The following is a 16,827-nucleotide window of genomic DNA, read 5'->3' as shown; positions in this document are numbered from 1 at the left end:
TTTTCTTTAATTAGGTTTCTGTGTATTAGGAAATAAGTATAGTTTATAATGAAGTATTTAGCAACCCCCTTTAAAAAAAAATTTTTTTTATATTTATTTATTTTTGAGACAGAGAGAGACAGAGCACGAGCAGGGAAGGGGCAGAGAGAGAGGGAGACACAGAATGTGAAGCAGGCTCCAGGCTCTGAGCTGTCAGCACAGAGCCTGATGCGGGGCTCGAACTCACGAACTGTGAGATCATGACCTGAGCCGAAGTTGGACGCTTAACCCACTGAGCCACCCAGGCGCCCCTAAAAATTTTTTTAAAGGTGCTTAAAAAATTCTTTTTTGAGTTTATTTATTTTTAAAGAGACAGTGGGGGAGGGGCAAAGGGAGAGAGGAAGAGAGAGAGAATCCCAAGCAGGCTCCGCACTGACAGCACAGAGCCTAATATGTAGGGCTTGAACTCACAAACCACGAGATCATGACCTGAGCTGAAGTCAGACGCATAACTGACTGAACCACCCAGGTGCCCTTATCACCCTCCTTTTATGAGCAAAAGTTGTGTATATACAACCAATTGTGGACCTACTGCCCAGCTTAAGAAATAAAATATCACAAATATATTAATGTTGTCAATTATCATTACCAACTACAACCCCCTCTTTGTCTACCTACCACCTGTCACAGAAAATGATCCCTGTGGATGTGAGGTTTTTCATTCTCATGTATTTAAAGGTATTTTTTACATATCATGTTTTTGACCCACTTAAAAACCACTTTTATAATTCAGAATGAAAAAAAAAAAACTCAACAAGGATGCAAAGTCTAAAATGCATAAGCTTTAAAACTCATCAAAGCCTTAAGCCCTAAATTGCCTTAGCACACTGCAGAGAGAAGATGAATACATTCAAGGGAAAAAGAAAGTTAAGTACTTATTTTATATGTAAAGTTAACTGAAATGAATGCCAAGTTTTTTGTTACGGTGACCAATCGCTGTGCTGCCATGTTTTATTAAGCAATAAAAAAAGAAATCTCACTTAAAAATATAACATAAACTTGTAAGAAACTATCACGACCTTCTGAACTTCAAAAGTAAAAATATTCTCGTTTGCTGATCTTATGTCGGCTGCAAATCAACTTTTTAAGCTTAACTTCGTGAAAAACAAATATAAATGGTAGAGTCCTATAAACTCTATAAACAAGTGAACCCCAGAGCCTTTCCATGGGGGGGACATATGTGACTGAGGAACGTGGTGGTAAGCACTCTGATTTTTACAGAGCATCATTCATTTGGTCAGTGTCTTAAGCACTGGCACAATTAACTCCTTTTTAAATAAGCTGGGATTTCTATCTTTTATTATAGAGCTGATCCACGACCTTGAAGGGAGAGCTATAAATATTTGAAAGAGACTAAGTAACTTCTCTTTGGATTACAATGCTCCTTACCTGGCCATGCTCTGTCTTAGTGCCAGGGCTAAACCAATGGCTGTAGAGGAAAGAGAAAAGGAGTTAGCATGAACCTAACTACAAGCGCATGCTCTCACATGATCAATCTGCATGCTCTTTAAGAAACGTATTCACCACCAACAACGGAGCCTTAAATATGCTTTATTTTAATGGATATTTCATGTAATTCTAGACTTACACCAATTTTGACAGAATTGTAAGAGTGCTCATAACCCAGTAATTTTCAATTTAATAAGCAAACTCAGTTAGAATTACATTTCCATTTAATTATGTTAACATAAACTGCTGGGACTGTATCCATTTTATGAATCAATTCTGGTTATAAAATCTTCAAATGCTATCATTTACCACAACTTAATTATAGCATCGTTACAACAAATTATGACTTCTGGATTGCTGGAGTTTTAAAAAACATTAAAAATACAAGAATATTATATCCTCTGGCTATGCCCCCAGGAACAATCACGCAAAGCCCTTGAATCATGTGAATTCTGGAGCATCAGCTGAAGGTACCTTGAACCTATTCCTTCCATTGTGATAACAACTTGGGCTCTGGCTGTTGTCAATGACAACATTCAAAACATAGGAGTCCCTGCACAGTTGAGCCTCCCCTTCTCCCACTGTCCTTGCCCTGCATGGTCCACCTATATTGTTTCGGCTGCTCCTTGGATCCTTAATACTTGACCCACCTTTTCAATGGGAGTGGTTATTAGCTATGTGCCCAGTCCTTTGGCAGTATTCAGCATCAAAACTACTTGTCAACACCAAGGAACAGGAAATCGAGAGAAATTTTAGTGGCAAATAAGCCACTAAAAGCCCACAGGGAACGACACCAATATTAATGCTATTTGTTTTTTTCGAGAACAATAATATTGGGTATTTTTATGTACCAAGTACTCTTTAGAAACATGACATGTATTATTTCTTACCCTCGTCAAAACCTTACAAGGTCATTCTCATGTTCCAGATGCAGAAATGAGACATTAGGCTATTTGCCCACAGTGTGCGTTCAGAGGACAAGACACTTCTATTACAAAGGGCACATTTCCTTAGACTTCTATGTAATCTCTAGCCTCTGTGGTACTAACACCTGGGAATAAACAGCCTCTACATTCGTAGGAGTTGTCTATGCTCTTCCTGGAACATTTCTTGAGCTCAAAGACAGTGATGCTCTTTGGCAGGTCATTCTACTTTGATGTGGAAATGGACGCTCATTGGTATCTGTAAATGACATCTGGATTAATTACCAACTAGAAGCAAATTATTTATTGCAGTTATCTGGACAACTTGACTAATGCATTTCCCCTCTGTTATGGACTGTGCCTTTACATGGCCAATGTATGATTTACTAAATCATGATGTGTAAGTGAATCCATTCAGAGTTCAAGACAGACCAACAGATTTAGCATAACAGAGCAAAACTATCCATTGATATGTTTTTAGATTACACACTATAATTAACTTTTGAGAAACAACCACTGTTTATGTTTTAATATAGTATCAGAGAATATCCACAATGATCTGAAATGAAAAGGCTATTAAAATACTCCTTCCTGGGGCGCCTGGGTGGCGCAGTTGGTTAAGCGTCCGACTTCAGCCAGGTCACAATCTCGCGGTCCGTGAGTTCGAGCCCCGCGTCGGGCTCTGGGCTGATGGCTCAGAGCCTGGAGCCTGTTTCCGATTCTGTGTCTCCCTCTCTCTCTGCCCCTCGCCCGTTCATGCTCTGTCTCTCTCTGTCCCAAAAATAAATAAGCGTTGAAAAAAAAAATTTTTAAATAAAATACTCCTTCCTTTTCCAACTAGTTATTATCCGTGAGGCTGGATTTGCTTCATGTGCTTCCACCACAACAACAGATTACCACAAGCTGAAAGTGGAAGCAGCAATGAATCTAAACTGCCATCTATGAAGCCAGACATTAAAGTGATTTGTGCAAAAAATGGCATGTTCTCACTAATTTTTTTTTGGGGGGGGGGAGATCGTTAATTTTCATAAAAATATACTATTTGTATTAACATGTAATGGGCTTCCTGTATATATTTTTAAGTGTTCATTCATTTTTGTGAAAGAGAATGTCAGCAGGAGACGGGGAGAGACAGAGGGGGACAGAGGATCCAAAGCGGGCTCTGAGCTGACAGCAGCGAGCCCTATGGGCGACTCAAACTCACGACCGCGAGATCATGACCTGAGCCAAAGTCAGACGCTTATCCGCTTGAGCCACCCAGGCGCCCCTTTTAGTAAATACGTAAATACCTCAAATATTCCTTTTGTTACAAAGCAAGTCTTCATCTAGCTAGTTCACTAGCTCAGTGAACAGCAGTCCCATCCTTCCAGTGGACAACTCAATTCAGCTTGGATACCTTTCTCTTTCATATTCAAACCTTGCAGCAAGTTGCAAGTTTTCTTGTACCTACTAACTAATCCATTTATCATACTGCACAGCTAGAGTGATGCTGGAGCTAATTCTTGAATATTTAGTTATTCACACCCTTACCTCAAGCAAACAAATAAATAAACACAAGTGAACCAAAGTCTGAAGTGGCTTTGCACTGCTCCTAGGAGAAAGAATCCCTAAATGGCCCCCGACGCTTAGCATCATGTCTTTGCCCAACGTTTCACTCAGTAATCCCTCCTTCTCTCACATTGTGCTCACTCGCTAGCCTTCCCTTGCACTGCCTGAACAGACAGTAATTCTCTCTGCTTGAAATGCTCTTCTCATCCCCATTCACTTGGATCTTCGAGGTCCCATCTGAAGCTTGTGGTATGTAAGGAAGCCTTCCCTAGCTAGATGTCTAGTTGCAATTTGTTTTTATTTATTTAATAAAAAGTTTTAATGTTTATTTATTTTTGAGAGAGAGAGAGACACAGAGCGTGAGCAGGGGAGGGGAAAAAAGAGAGGGAGACACAGAATCTCAAGCAGACTCCAGGCTCTGAGCTGTCAGCACAGAGCCCGATGTGGGGCTCAAACTCATGAACTGCAAGATCATGACCTGAGCTGAGTCGGATGTTTAACGGACTGAGCTGAGTCAGATGTTTAACTGACTGAGGCACTGACAGGTGCCTCTAAAATTATTTTTTAAAAAGTTATCTTTTAGAGTACTTAGCTCACTAACAATGTGTTTGTGTGTTAGTGTCTAGATACACATTTATGCGTGTGCTTCCTGATTAATGTCTATTACCTCTATTAGGCTGTGCCAGGAGAACAGTGATGAGCACATAGTAGGCCCTCACAGATATTTTCTGAATGAATAAGTAAATGAATCACTTGAGATGCAGGGCAGAGTTTTAACAACTGGAGGTACCATGTCACTCTATGAAACGAGAAGAATAACAGCACTGGCCTAAATGGTCTTTAGGATTCTTTTGGGTTCTCATGTTTTGTGGACCAGATGACCAGGAAGTAAAAATATCCCTCATTCATATATTTTTCTCTGGAACTAAACGTCAATTGTAAAACAATGCCCAAGAGAGCCTTCTAGAACTTCATCTCTTTTATTAAACTACAAATGTAAATCCAGCCTGGTGTGGTTGCTAAATCATGGGTTTTAGAATCAGAAAGATCAAAGTTTGAATACTCTGGCACTTACTAGCTGGGTGAACTCTGACAAATTACTTTTATTTTTTGAGTCTTGGAGCAATAAATGATTTATAAGAAAACTATGCATTTGGTTATTCAGGTGATCTAAATGTATTTCTCATATATATTTGGTCTTCTTCCATGATTCCTGGCTCACAGCTCCCCAAACCCTTGGAATTTCCAAAGCATTGAGAGTGAAAAATTGTTATATTAATGAGGTGGCTTTTGGACCCTACCTAAGGATGGGAGCTAATTGTCAAGGGAACCAACCTTGGATTGGATCTTTCCAATCCAAGAAGTTGGATCTTTCAGTCCCAATTCCTGACCTCTGGGACAGGGAGAAGGCTGGAGGTTGAATCCTTCCCCAAGGCCAATGATTCAATCAATCACGCCTATGTAATAAAGCCTCCATAAAAATCCCAAAAGGCAAGGTTTGGAGAGCTTCCAGATAGGGGAGCAGGTGAAGATGTGGGGAGAATGGCATTCCTGGAGAGGGCATGGGAGCTCCACACCCCTACTCCGTACTTTGCCCTATGTATCTCTTCCATCTGGCTGTTCCTGAGTTATGTTCTTTTATAATAAACTGGTAACCTAGTAAGTAAAACATTTCTCTGAATTCTGTGAGCAAATTAAATAAACCCAAGGAGGGTGCTGTGGGGACCTCTGATTTACAGCCAGTCGGAAGCACAGGTAACCACCTGGACTTGAAATTGGTGTCCTCAGTTGGAGGCGGTTGTTGGAACCTCCAATTTGCATCTGGTAGGTCAGAAGCATAGGTAACAGCCTAGGTTTGTGAGTGGAATCTGGAGATGTGGGAGGTTAGGGGGCAAGGCAGCCTCGCAGGACTGGACCCTTAACTTGTGGAATCTGATGCTATCTCCAAGTACCTAGTGTCAAAACTGAGTTGAAGCAGGACAGCCAGCTGATTTCCTGGAGACTTGCTTGTTGTTGTGAGGAAAAGCCTCCCAACATTTGGTGACCAGAAGTGTCAGAGATGAAGTGTTCTGTATGAGTGTCAAAGAAGACGTAAGAGAAGAAAAGGTAGGAAGGAAAAATCTGAGTTTTTCCATTACATTTGTCTTCCTCATCTATGCAATAAAATGAAGCCCACCTCTCTTTACAGTATTGGGAAGCTTAAACAAGGCTAAGAACCTGGCATAGAGTAGGTGTTTAAAACAAATATTAATTTTCTTCTCCTGTAGTACACAGTGGAATAGAGTAATATGTGAACTTTTATTCTCTGAATTTTTGTGAGAACTACCTATTTATTCCTAAATGTCAATAGAGACAACAATGTTCATACATAATATTTACAGGTTCCCCCAACAGGTTTAGCATGTTATCAAATACATAATAGATGCTGAACACATTGGTTTTTTTAATTGACTTTTGGTTGAGCAGAATATAGTGTGTGACTTTCCAAAGTCAAATTATCTATGAAATGGGGGTGTCATCACTGCTTCAGAGAGGCACTAAAAACACTGGAGAGACTGATGCATGTGAAAATACTTGGAAAAATAAAATACACTATCCAGATAAAGCATTATCATCATCATCATCATCATCATCATCATCATCATCATCATCCTAAATGTTTTATACCCGGTTTAATAATTTGTCTGTAGTTTACATAAGTAGCTTGAATAATACCTTATATAAGAAGGACTGTTCTTATCCTTATTCCATAACTAAAAATCATGACACATGAAAGCTAAAATGACTTTCCAAGGGAAACACAGTAAATCAGAGGAGGAATTGATCGGGTATATTTTATTTATCTCAATCTGAAGTTAAAGCCATTTTTACTATAAAGCAATAGATGCTAAATTTCAAAGTATAAAAGTATTCCCAATGAACTAACCTTTAATCCAGGCAAATCTTGCTTCAAGCAAACTTGATATTTATACAAAAGATAAGATAAAGTGTAAATATTTGCTTTATGAAGGAATTCATCATAGGATTATAGGTAGTTACCCACTTGCATTTAAAGTAAGTTTTGATTTACATATAATGCCTCAGGTAAATGTCCTATACTTTAAAATAAAATAAAAGCAAATATGGATATCATTTAACAGCCAACTAATATTTCATATTTACTCTATTTATTAATTTTTTTAATGTTTATTTATTTTTGAGAGAGAGAGACAGAGACAGAGAGCTAGCAGGGGAGGAGCAGAGAGAGAGGGACACACAAAATCCGAAGCAGGCTCCAGGCTCTGAGCTGTCAGCACAGAGCCTGATGCAGGGCTTGAACTCAAAACTGTGAGATCATGACCTGAACTGAAGTTGGATGCTTAACTTACTGAGTCACCCAGGCACCCCTTCATATTTACTCAACTTAAAAACAGGTATCTCATAAGTGAATGGAAAAAAGGAAAAAATTCTGGAACCATTTAGGGTTAGTCCAGAAAGGAAGGTAGAGTGAATAAAAAGTAACCCCACAAGAAGCCTTAAATATTTTAAAGAATATGTAGTCATATATTTTTTCTGCATATTAATATTTGTATTTTCAGAAAGTCAACAGAATAATTAAATGTGAATTTCAAAACTTAACATGTTATTTTTTCTTAGAACCTAGATACAGATTTCTCTGCTTTAGCTGGATTCAGGTTCTTTTTTAAAAAAAAAAAATTTTTCTTTTTTAGTGTTTATTTACTTTTTGAGAGACAGAGAGAGGCACAGTGTGAGCAGGGGAGGGGCAGAGACAGAGAGAGACACAGAATCCAAAGCAGGTTCCAGGCTCCGAGCTGTCAGTACAGAGCCTGATGTGGGGCTCAAATTCATGAACACTGAGATCATGACCTGTGCCAAAGTCAGAAGCTTAACTGACTGAGCCACCCAGGCGTTCCTGGATTCAGATTCTTGTTGCTTTTTGTGTACCTTTCTATGGTTATTTTAATGGCTGTTTCATTTATCTGGGCTAAATATTTTCTATTAAAAGAGACCTAAAGTATATTAACAACTGGACTATAAATACACAATGCATACACAATTATAAAGAGTTATGCAAAATATAGATATGTGACTAGTACAATGTTAAGTACTACTTTATTAAAACAATCAGACTTTCATAATTCTGCAAGGCTTCTCAAAAACCACACAGATACCTGTGTCAGTTTACCTTTAAGACTGAGATTTCCACATTCTGAGGGGTGCAGCAAAGTTGGCTGTTCACCAAATTTCTATAAGTAATTCTTTTTTACAATTGAAATTATTGCCAAATATAATTTTTATAGAAACTACCCAAACTTTTATTGGCCAACCTCCACTACTCTCATAAACTGAGCTGAAAAAACTTTGAGTGAGGTGCGCTCTTGCATATTGAGCACCACGCTGGGCATTCCTTCTATTAAGGAAAAAACATCCTTTTTCACTTCCCAGCTCAGCAGCCCTTTTTCTTTTGAATGGTCATTTCTAGGCTGCTCTCCGCTACCCTTTGTTGATCATGCGAGCCTATAACCACATAGTTTCAAAACTGAAGTTCCTAAACATTATTATGTTAGAGCCTGTAAAATAGTTTTTCCTTTACTCATTAGAATCTGTTTTTAAGTCTGAAATTCTATGAAGTAAAATTATTTTAAGTACTCCTATTTCAGACTGTTTAGACGGTGATCTTCTAAAGCAAAACAAATATTGACTTAGACGAATCACAGTTACCTGAATGAAAGTAGTTTACTTCCAATTAAGAGTTCCTGAATATTTAGTAATTTAATGACCATTTCTAGCCATTCGTCCAGGTCAGTTATTACAGCTTGGAGGTAAACTGTAGAAGGGATCACACAAAACCACGGTTAATCTGTGCTTTCCCTATACTTTTGTGCCAGTGGCAGGAAGGGGTGAGTCTTCCCATCACTAGCCAGTAGTGGAACTGGGTAAACTTGACCCCAGAGCCTATGCTTTGATGTGTAAGGCATTCTGCTGTGTACTATAAGAATCTTAAAGAAGAACGAGATGAAGTCTCTAACTCATGGTCCACTAAGGTGAATGAAACATGTGTATAGCAGCTCTGTTCTAGAGAATAATGTGATAAATACTATAACCAAGTAGAGATAAAAAACTAAAGGGAGAATATAGAAGGTATAGAGAATTGCTGGTGGGAATTTTGTGGAAAATTCCAGGGATTCCTTAGAGGACATTGTGGCTGATGTTGCCTCCTCAATAGCCCTGGGACTGCCTACTTCTCCAGACTTCTGGTAATGTCGGTAAATTAAACTGCGATTTGTTTAAACCATTATTTGTAGAACATTCCATTACTTTTTTCTGAAAGTCTATACACACTGGTCTTCAACCATTTCTCAGTACATGTTGTCTGATGCAGTTATGAAAATATCCTCACATATTTTCAGTAGATATCTAAAATTTTTCACCATAAAAGTTAAATATTTGCAAATATTAGTTTCTATAAATTACATATGTTAACATTTTAAAATAAAACCATCATGCCATTCTTAAATATACCCATTGGAGTCCAAATATCACTGTGGTTTGATATCCACCTTCAATGCATTTAAAAACAAAACAAAACAAAACACCATGAAAATCACTTCTTTAAAAGTTGAAAATTTTACATGGCTTATTTTTCTCCTTGAACTCCTTGGATTTCCAATATCACTGTTGCACAGAAGTTTATCCTAATGTTATATATTTTTATGTTTGAAAGCCATATATTAGTAACCCTGCCATATTCCTCTGCAACAATGATCTGTGTCTTATCTGTCTATCTATCATCTATCTATCTGTCTATCTATCTATCTATCTATCTATCTATCTATCTATCTATCTAATTTTCTTAAATTTCTGTGACTATAAAACTAGAGTTTTAAAATTATTTTGATGAAGTGATCAGCAATACAGATTAAGGTTAGTTGATAACAGTTATTTAAGATCTGAAAAAGTTGTCACTGGTATTTAATTAATGAAATTAACATAAGTGTATTTTGATAGTTCCAAACATAAATGAATACAATTTTATTAGGAATAGCATAATAAACTTTTCCCCAAACTAATTCGTGTAGTCATTGATGAATATTACCTTTAGCATCAATTCTATTCATATTTTTTATTTTTATCAATTTGAGTGCTCAGAAACCTTGTTCACATAACTTGCTAAATGGAAATAAAAAGAATCTGGTTAGAGCAGTTATCTGATTACTGAACTCCTTTAGAGATTTATACCAAAAATCACACAATGATTTTTAGATAAAGGCGTATTTTTAACAATCTACCAGCTGCTGAAAACAAAGAATTAGAAACAATCTACCTAATTTGCAAAAGGCTTTGTAATTTGGTCATTAGATTCAATCTGTCCACATCAATATCAGCACAGTATTTGGAATGTCCCTCTGTTTGAAACCCAAAAGGATTTTATGCTGTGAAGCAAGGTGCCAAAGGGTAGGACTTGGGGGTGAGGGGTGTCTTTTTCTTCCAAAGTTGCAGAAAGGCAGTTGTGAAAAATAGGAATCAGCAAAATTGCAGGGGCTAATGATTTCAGAAAAGAAGGTGTGTGTGTGTGTATACATGCAAAGGAATCCGGACATTGACTCCCTTAAAATTCTTGACCAGGATTCCCTAGGAAATTATTTGCATATCTTGAGGGTATAAATACCTTGTTTTTTCTACTATGAGACTGAGTCAGTTTTATGTATTTGATTTTATCATAGGGAGTAGGTTGAATAAAAGTATGGACTTAATTATCTGGGCAAGAAAGTTGGAGAAGCATATATCTAAAACTACATCTGGCCAACTTTGAACACTGACCATATACGTTCTCTTGTTAAAGGAAATGGTAGAAAATTTCACCTGTTGCATTTCCTTCCCAGGACAATGAAGCAGACAAACTGAAGCGAAGCAAAGTGTGGTCGGTTTTGAAACTGACCAGAGAAAGAAACTAGTCCCCAGAAGGGTACTAATAGGTAATTCAACTGGGGCTGTGTGTATCTATGTGTAGTACAAAGTGTGCCTGTGTACTTACTTATTTGTGTAAAATAAAATACTCACAATGCTGTATTCTATGGTGTCACCCAAAACGAAACTTGTAGAACAAAGCCTACAAGGCACCTTGTTCATTTGCCCTACATAGTAAGGGGCAGGCCTGAAGAAACGGATGAAAATATAGATTTGTTGAAAGAGGTACTTTCAGCGTATAGATTACAATTGAATTTTAATGAGAGACTCATAATTAGGGAGCTGCAGGTGGGAAGATCTGGTTTGGAATTCCTATGTGGAAGCAGGCAGTGGCATGGAGGTTAGACTTCACGGGGCCTTGACTACCATGACAAGGGCTCTGGTCTAGATCTTCCTCAGAGTGCCTCTCTGACAAAGAGGGTGAGCACGCTGACTAGAGGTTTCTTAAAGACTGGTACCTATCCTCTGGAGGTCACTGTTTCACATGGCGTCGGGGCAGAAGTCTTTAAGCTAAAAGCTAAGTAAGGATATAGGAAGAACATCAAGGCCAGTAGCATTTCCAGGCAAGGAATTGCAACCACAAACACAAGAGAACCTACTCCATTTTTGAAGGAACCCTAATGCCTAAACAAACAACTTGGCCACCTTTGACTTTAGTCTGTGACTTTAAATTCCTGCTGATGTCCACTAACCAGAAAGGGGCTGCTAGGAACTAAGATGGTGACAGAGGAGGCTGCTGAACTCCTTTCTTCTATGAACACACCATTTTCTAGCTATACATGGAATAATTTCCTTGTGAGAAATCCAGAAACTAGTTGAGTGACTCCTGTACATCGGGAAGATGAGAAAACACCCATGTCAAAGTGGGTAGGAAAGGCTGAACACACTCTCACCATAAATCCCACACTGGCACTAAACCATACACTCAGGAGGGACCCTCCAACTCCCCACTTCTCCCTGAGGAGCAAAGGTTTTGGAAGACACATCTAGTGTCCCAACTTTGAAGACTCCTACCCTTGGATGGGGCCCCAAAACACCTTGCTCTGAAAGCCAATGGGGCTTGTGTTCATGACACTTACAGGACTATAGTAAACAAAGAAGCAGTTCTTAATGGGCACGTGAGCACTTACCACAGCAAAAGCAGTTCTAAGAGGGAAGTTTATAGTGACACATGCCTATATTAGGGGGAAAAAACCTCAGATAAACACCCTTAACTTTACACCTCAAGGAACTATAAATAGAAGAAGAAACAAAGCTGAAAGCTAGCAGAAAGAGGAAAATACCAAAGGTTAGAATGGAAATAAATCAAATAGAAAAGACAATAGAAAAGATGTATGACACTAAAAGCTAGATTTTGTAAAGATAAAACTGACAAAGTTTTATCTAGACTAAGAAAAAAAGAGAAAAGACCCAAATAAATAAAATATGAAATGAAGAGGAGACATTACAACTGATAACACAGAAATATTAAGAATCCTGAGAAACTACTATAAACAATTATACGCCAACATCTTAGAGACTATAGACATGGATAAATTCCTAGAAATATACAGTCTACCAATTTCAAATAATAATTAGAAAATCTGAACAGATCACATACTAGTAAGGTGATTGAAGCAGTAATCAAAAAACCCCCAACAAAGAAAAGTCTAGGGCCATATGAATTCACCAGTGAATTCCGCACTGACAGCAGTGAGCCCAGTGCAGGGCTTGAACTCATGAACTGTGAGATCACGACCTGAGCCGAAGTCAGACGCTCAACCAACTGAGCCACCCAGGTGCCCCAACTTCTCAGAGTTTTCTAAGAAGCATTCAGAGAGGTGGAAGACCATGTCTATTTAAAAGAAAAGAAAAGTTTTTGAAGACATGGCAAAGGGGGACAAGGGTCATTAAGAAAGAAAAATGACAACCTCTATCCCTCCTACAGGGAAAACCAAAAAGAAGTTCAAGGATCCCAGTCAATGCACCCAAGAGTACTCTCTTGACCTTTTTCTTATTTTGTTCTGAGTATCGTCCCCAAATCAAAGGAAAGCATCCCAGCCTATCCACTGGTGATGTTGCAAAGAAACGGGGAGAGAAATATTATAATTCTGCTGCAGATGACAAGCAGCTTTATGAAGAAAGGCTACTGAGCTGAAGAAAAATACAAAAAGGAGGTTGCTGCATAGTGGGCTACAGGAGAGCCTGATGAGGCAAAAAAAGGAGTCATCAAGGGTGAAAAAAAGAAAAAAAAAAGGCAAAAGAGGAAGAAGATGAGGAAGAGGAAGAGGATGAAGAAGAAGAAGATGATGAATAGGTTGGTTATAGCCCAAGTTTGTTTTTTCTGGTCTGTAAAACGCTGAACTCCCCTATACACAACTCCTTTCCTTTTAAAGAAAAAATATTGAACTGTAATGGGGTGCAAGTTATGGTTGCAAAGTGTAGTGTCTTTTTTTGTATAGTTAACATACTACCAAATGTGTCTTTAGATAGCCTTGTCCTGGCAGTATTTTTAGTAGCCACTAACTTTGCCTGGTACAGTAAGAGGGTTGTAGACAGGCATGGAAATTTACAGCAGGTTCTTACTGGTGCACACCACAAATTAGTTACAAATGGGCACTGTACTGTACTCATCTTCCCTTGTCTCTGAGGCAACTAATACAAGATAATTGTTCTGTTAACTAAATACCACTCTGTAACTGCAACAACAAAAACCACAAAACACAAAAAACAAACAAACAAAAAAAACCCTGCAGCTGTTCTGTTGACATTCTAATGCTTCCAAGCAAATACAATTTTTATGTTGAAAATAAATAAGAAAGAGCATGAATCCTTCTCAAGCTCTTCCAAAAAATAAAAGTGGAGGGATCACTCCCATACTATAGCACTGTGAGACCAGCATTATATTCTATATCAAAGCCAGATAAGGCCACTATAAGAAGATTATAGGCCAATATAGGCCAATGAATATAGATGCAAAATTTTTCAACAAAATATTAGCAAACCAAATTCAACATTACATTAAAAGGATCACAAATAATGACCAAGTGGAGTTTATTCCAGGGATGCAAGGATGGTTTAACATCTGCAAATCAATAAATGTGACATACCACATTAACAAAATGAAGGACAAAAATCATGTGATCATCTTAATGGCTGCTGAAAAAGAATCTGACAAAATTCAACATCCTTTCATGATAAAAACTCTCAACAAACTGGGCATAAAAGGAATGTACCTCAGCATAGCAAAGGCCTACAACTAGCACCATCCTAAATGGTGAAAAACTGAAAGCTTTTCCTCTAAGATCAGGAACAAGACAAGGATGCCCATTCTCGCTACTTCAGTTACTAAGTATTAGTATTAGTATTAGTATTTCGCAACTTAGTCTTGGAAATTCTATCCTGACCAGTTAGGCCTGGGGAAAAAAGGCATCCAAATCTGAAAGGAAAAGGTAAAATTATATTTGCTTGCAAATAACTTGATATTATAAACAGAAAACCTAAAGACTCTACCAAAAATCTGTTAGAATAAAGAAAATCAGCAAAGTTGCAGGATACAAAATCAAGAGACATCAATCAGTTGTTTCTAAAACAAACTATTAGAAAGAGGGATTATGAAAACAATGCCATATATAATAGCATCAAAAAGAATAAAATACTTAGAAATAAATTTAATGAAGGAGGTAAAACACCTGTACGCTGAAAAGTATAAGATATTAGTGAAGGAAATGGAAGAAGACACGAATAAATGGAGAGATATTTTATGTTCATAGACTGGAAAAATCAATATTGTTAAAATGTCCATACTATCCAAATCAATCCACAGGTTCAACGCAATCATTATAAAAATTGCAATGGCCGTTTTCACATAAATAGGGGGGAAAATCCTAAAATTTGTATGGAGCCACAAAACACCCCAAATAACCGAAGCAGTTTTGATAAGGCATAAAGCTAGAGACATCACACTTCCTAATTTCGAGCTATATTACAAAGCCATAGTCATCGACACAGTATGTAACTGGCTAAAAACAGACACAAAAATCAGTGGCACAAAATAGCCCAGAAATAAACCCATGCATTTATGAGCAATTAATTTTGACAAAAGAGTCAAGAATATACACTGGGGAAGGATCATCTGTTCAATAAATGGTCTTGGGAAAATTGAACAGCCACTTCCAAAAGAATGAAACCGGAGCTCTATAGTATACTATACACAAGTATCAATTTAAAATGGGTTAAGGACTTGCACACAAGATCTGAAATCTTAAGACTCCTAGAAGAAAACATAGGAAGTAACAAGCTCCTTGACACTGATCCTCACAATGAGTTTTTGGATTGACACCAAAGCAAAGGTAACAAAGCAAAAATAAACAAGCGGTACTACATCTAACTGAAAAGTTTCTGCATAGCAAAGGAAACCATTAACAAGATAAAAAAGCAACATATGGAATGGAAGAAAATATTTGCAAACCACATATCTGATAAGGCGTTAACAGCCAAAATATACAGGGTACACGTACAACTCAATAGCAAAAATCCAATAGTCCAATTAGAAAATGGGCAAAGAACCCGGATAGATACTTTCCCAAAAAAGGCAAACCAAGAGCCAACAGGTACATAAAATGGTGCACAACATAATTCATCATAAAGGAAAGGCAAATAAAAATCACAATAAGATTATCAATTCATACTTTTTAGAATGATTATTATCAAAAAGACAAGAAAGAAAAACTGCTGATGGGAATGTAAACTGGTGCAGCCACCATGGAAAACAGTATGGAGCTTCTTCAAAAATTGAAGTCGAACAGCCATATGTTATCCAGTAATTCTGCTTCTGGATATATATCCAAAGGAAACAAAATCACTATCTTGAAGAGATATCTGTACTTCACATTCATTGTGTCTTTATTCACAGTGGGAAAGATATGGAAACAACCTAAGTGTCCCTCAATGAATGAATGGATAAAGAAGTTGTGATACGCACACACACACACACACACACACACACACACACACACACTGGAATATTATTTAGCCTTAAAAAGAAGAGAATCCTGCCAGTTGCAACAACATGGACGGACCTCCATGCTAAGGAGGGCATCATGCTAAGTGAAATAAGCCAAAGATATGCACTGCATGGTATCATAGAAACAGAGTAGAATAGTGGTATTGTGGGGCTGGGCGTGGAGGTTCGAGGGGGAGGTGAATAAAAGGGCACAAAATTTCAGTTATAAAATGAGTAAGATCTGAGGATCTAATGTATAGTATGGCAACTGTAATTGACAATACTGAATTATATGCTTGAGAGTTGTTAAGAGAGTAACACGTTCAGTGTTTTCTAAAAAAAGAAAAAAAAAAGGTAAATATGTGAGGTGAGGGATGTGTGAATTCAATGGTGGGAATCCTTTTACAATGTATATGTGTATCAAATCATCATGTAGTACATTTTAAGTATATTACAATTTGGGATGTTTGGGGGCTCAGTTGGTTAAGCATCTGACTTCAGCTCAGGTCATGATCTCGAGGTTCGTGGGTTTGAGGCCCACGTTGGGCTCTGTGCTGACAGCTCAGAGCCTGGAGCCTGCTTCAGATTCTCTGTCTCCCTCTCTCTCTGCCCTTTCTGTGCTTGTGCTCTCTCAATCTCTCTCTCTCTCTCTCTCTCTCTGTCTCTCAAAAACAAACAAACATTTAAATAAATAAATATATTACAATTTTATTTGTCAATTATATCTCAACTAAGCCGAGGAAGGAAAAACAAAACAAGCAAGCAATGGGCTGCTAGAACCGTGCACTAGTCTGGAAGTGCTCCTGGTGCAATGAACACGTCAGTCGTGATCTTAGAGTATAAATAATAAGCAAGGGCTTCCAAGAAAGTAGAAAAAGGAGAATCGCCTGCCACAGTGGATACATGGGTTTTAGC

At 37.8% G+C, this 16,827-nt stretch overlaps 1 protein-coding gene and 1 pseudogene across 2 annotated transcripts in view; one reads left to right on the top strand and one right to left on the bottom strand.

Moving 5' to 3' along the window:
- GPATCH2 (G-patch domain containing 2) overlaps nucleotides 1–16,827 on the bottom strand; it is a 177,641-nt gene that overhangs the window by 49,494 nt on the left and 111,320 nt on the right. For both annotated transcript variants that reach the window (XM_086693314.1, XM_086693315.1), the window contains exon 7: nucleotides 1,429–1,468. In XM_086693314.1, coding sequence (XP_086549440.1) covers nucleotides 1,429–1,468 — 40 coding nt within the window. The remainder of the gene's footprint in view (nucleotides 1–1,428; nucleotides 1,469–16,827) is intronic.
- On the top strand, nucleotides 6,741–13,224 carry LOC112864786 (high mobility group protein B1 pseudogene; annotated as a pseudogene).

The sequence above is a fragment of the Puma concolor genome, chromosome E4, assembly GCF_028749965.1.
Source record: "Puma concolor isolate L17-30 chromosome E4, mPumCon1.1.hap2, whole genome shotgun sequence".
Taxonomy (NCBI): Eukaryota; Metazoa; Chordata; class Mammalia; order Carnivora; family Felidae; genus Puma; species Puma concolor.
The sequence above is the reverse complement of the archived record's forward strand: the minus strand, read 5'-3'. Positions and strand labels throughout refer to the sequence as shown.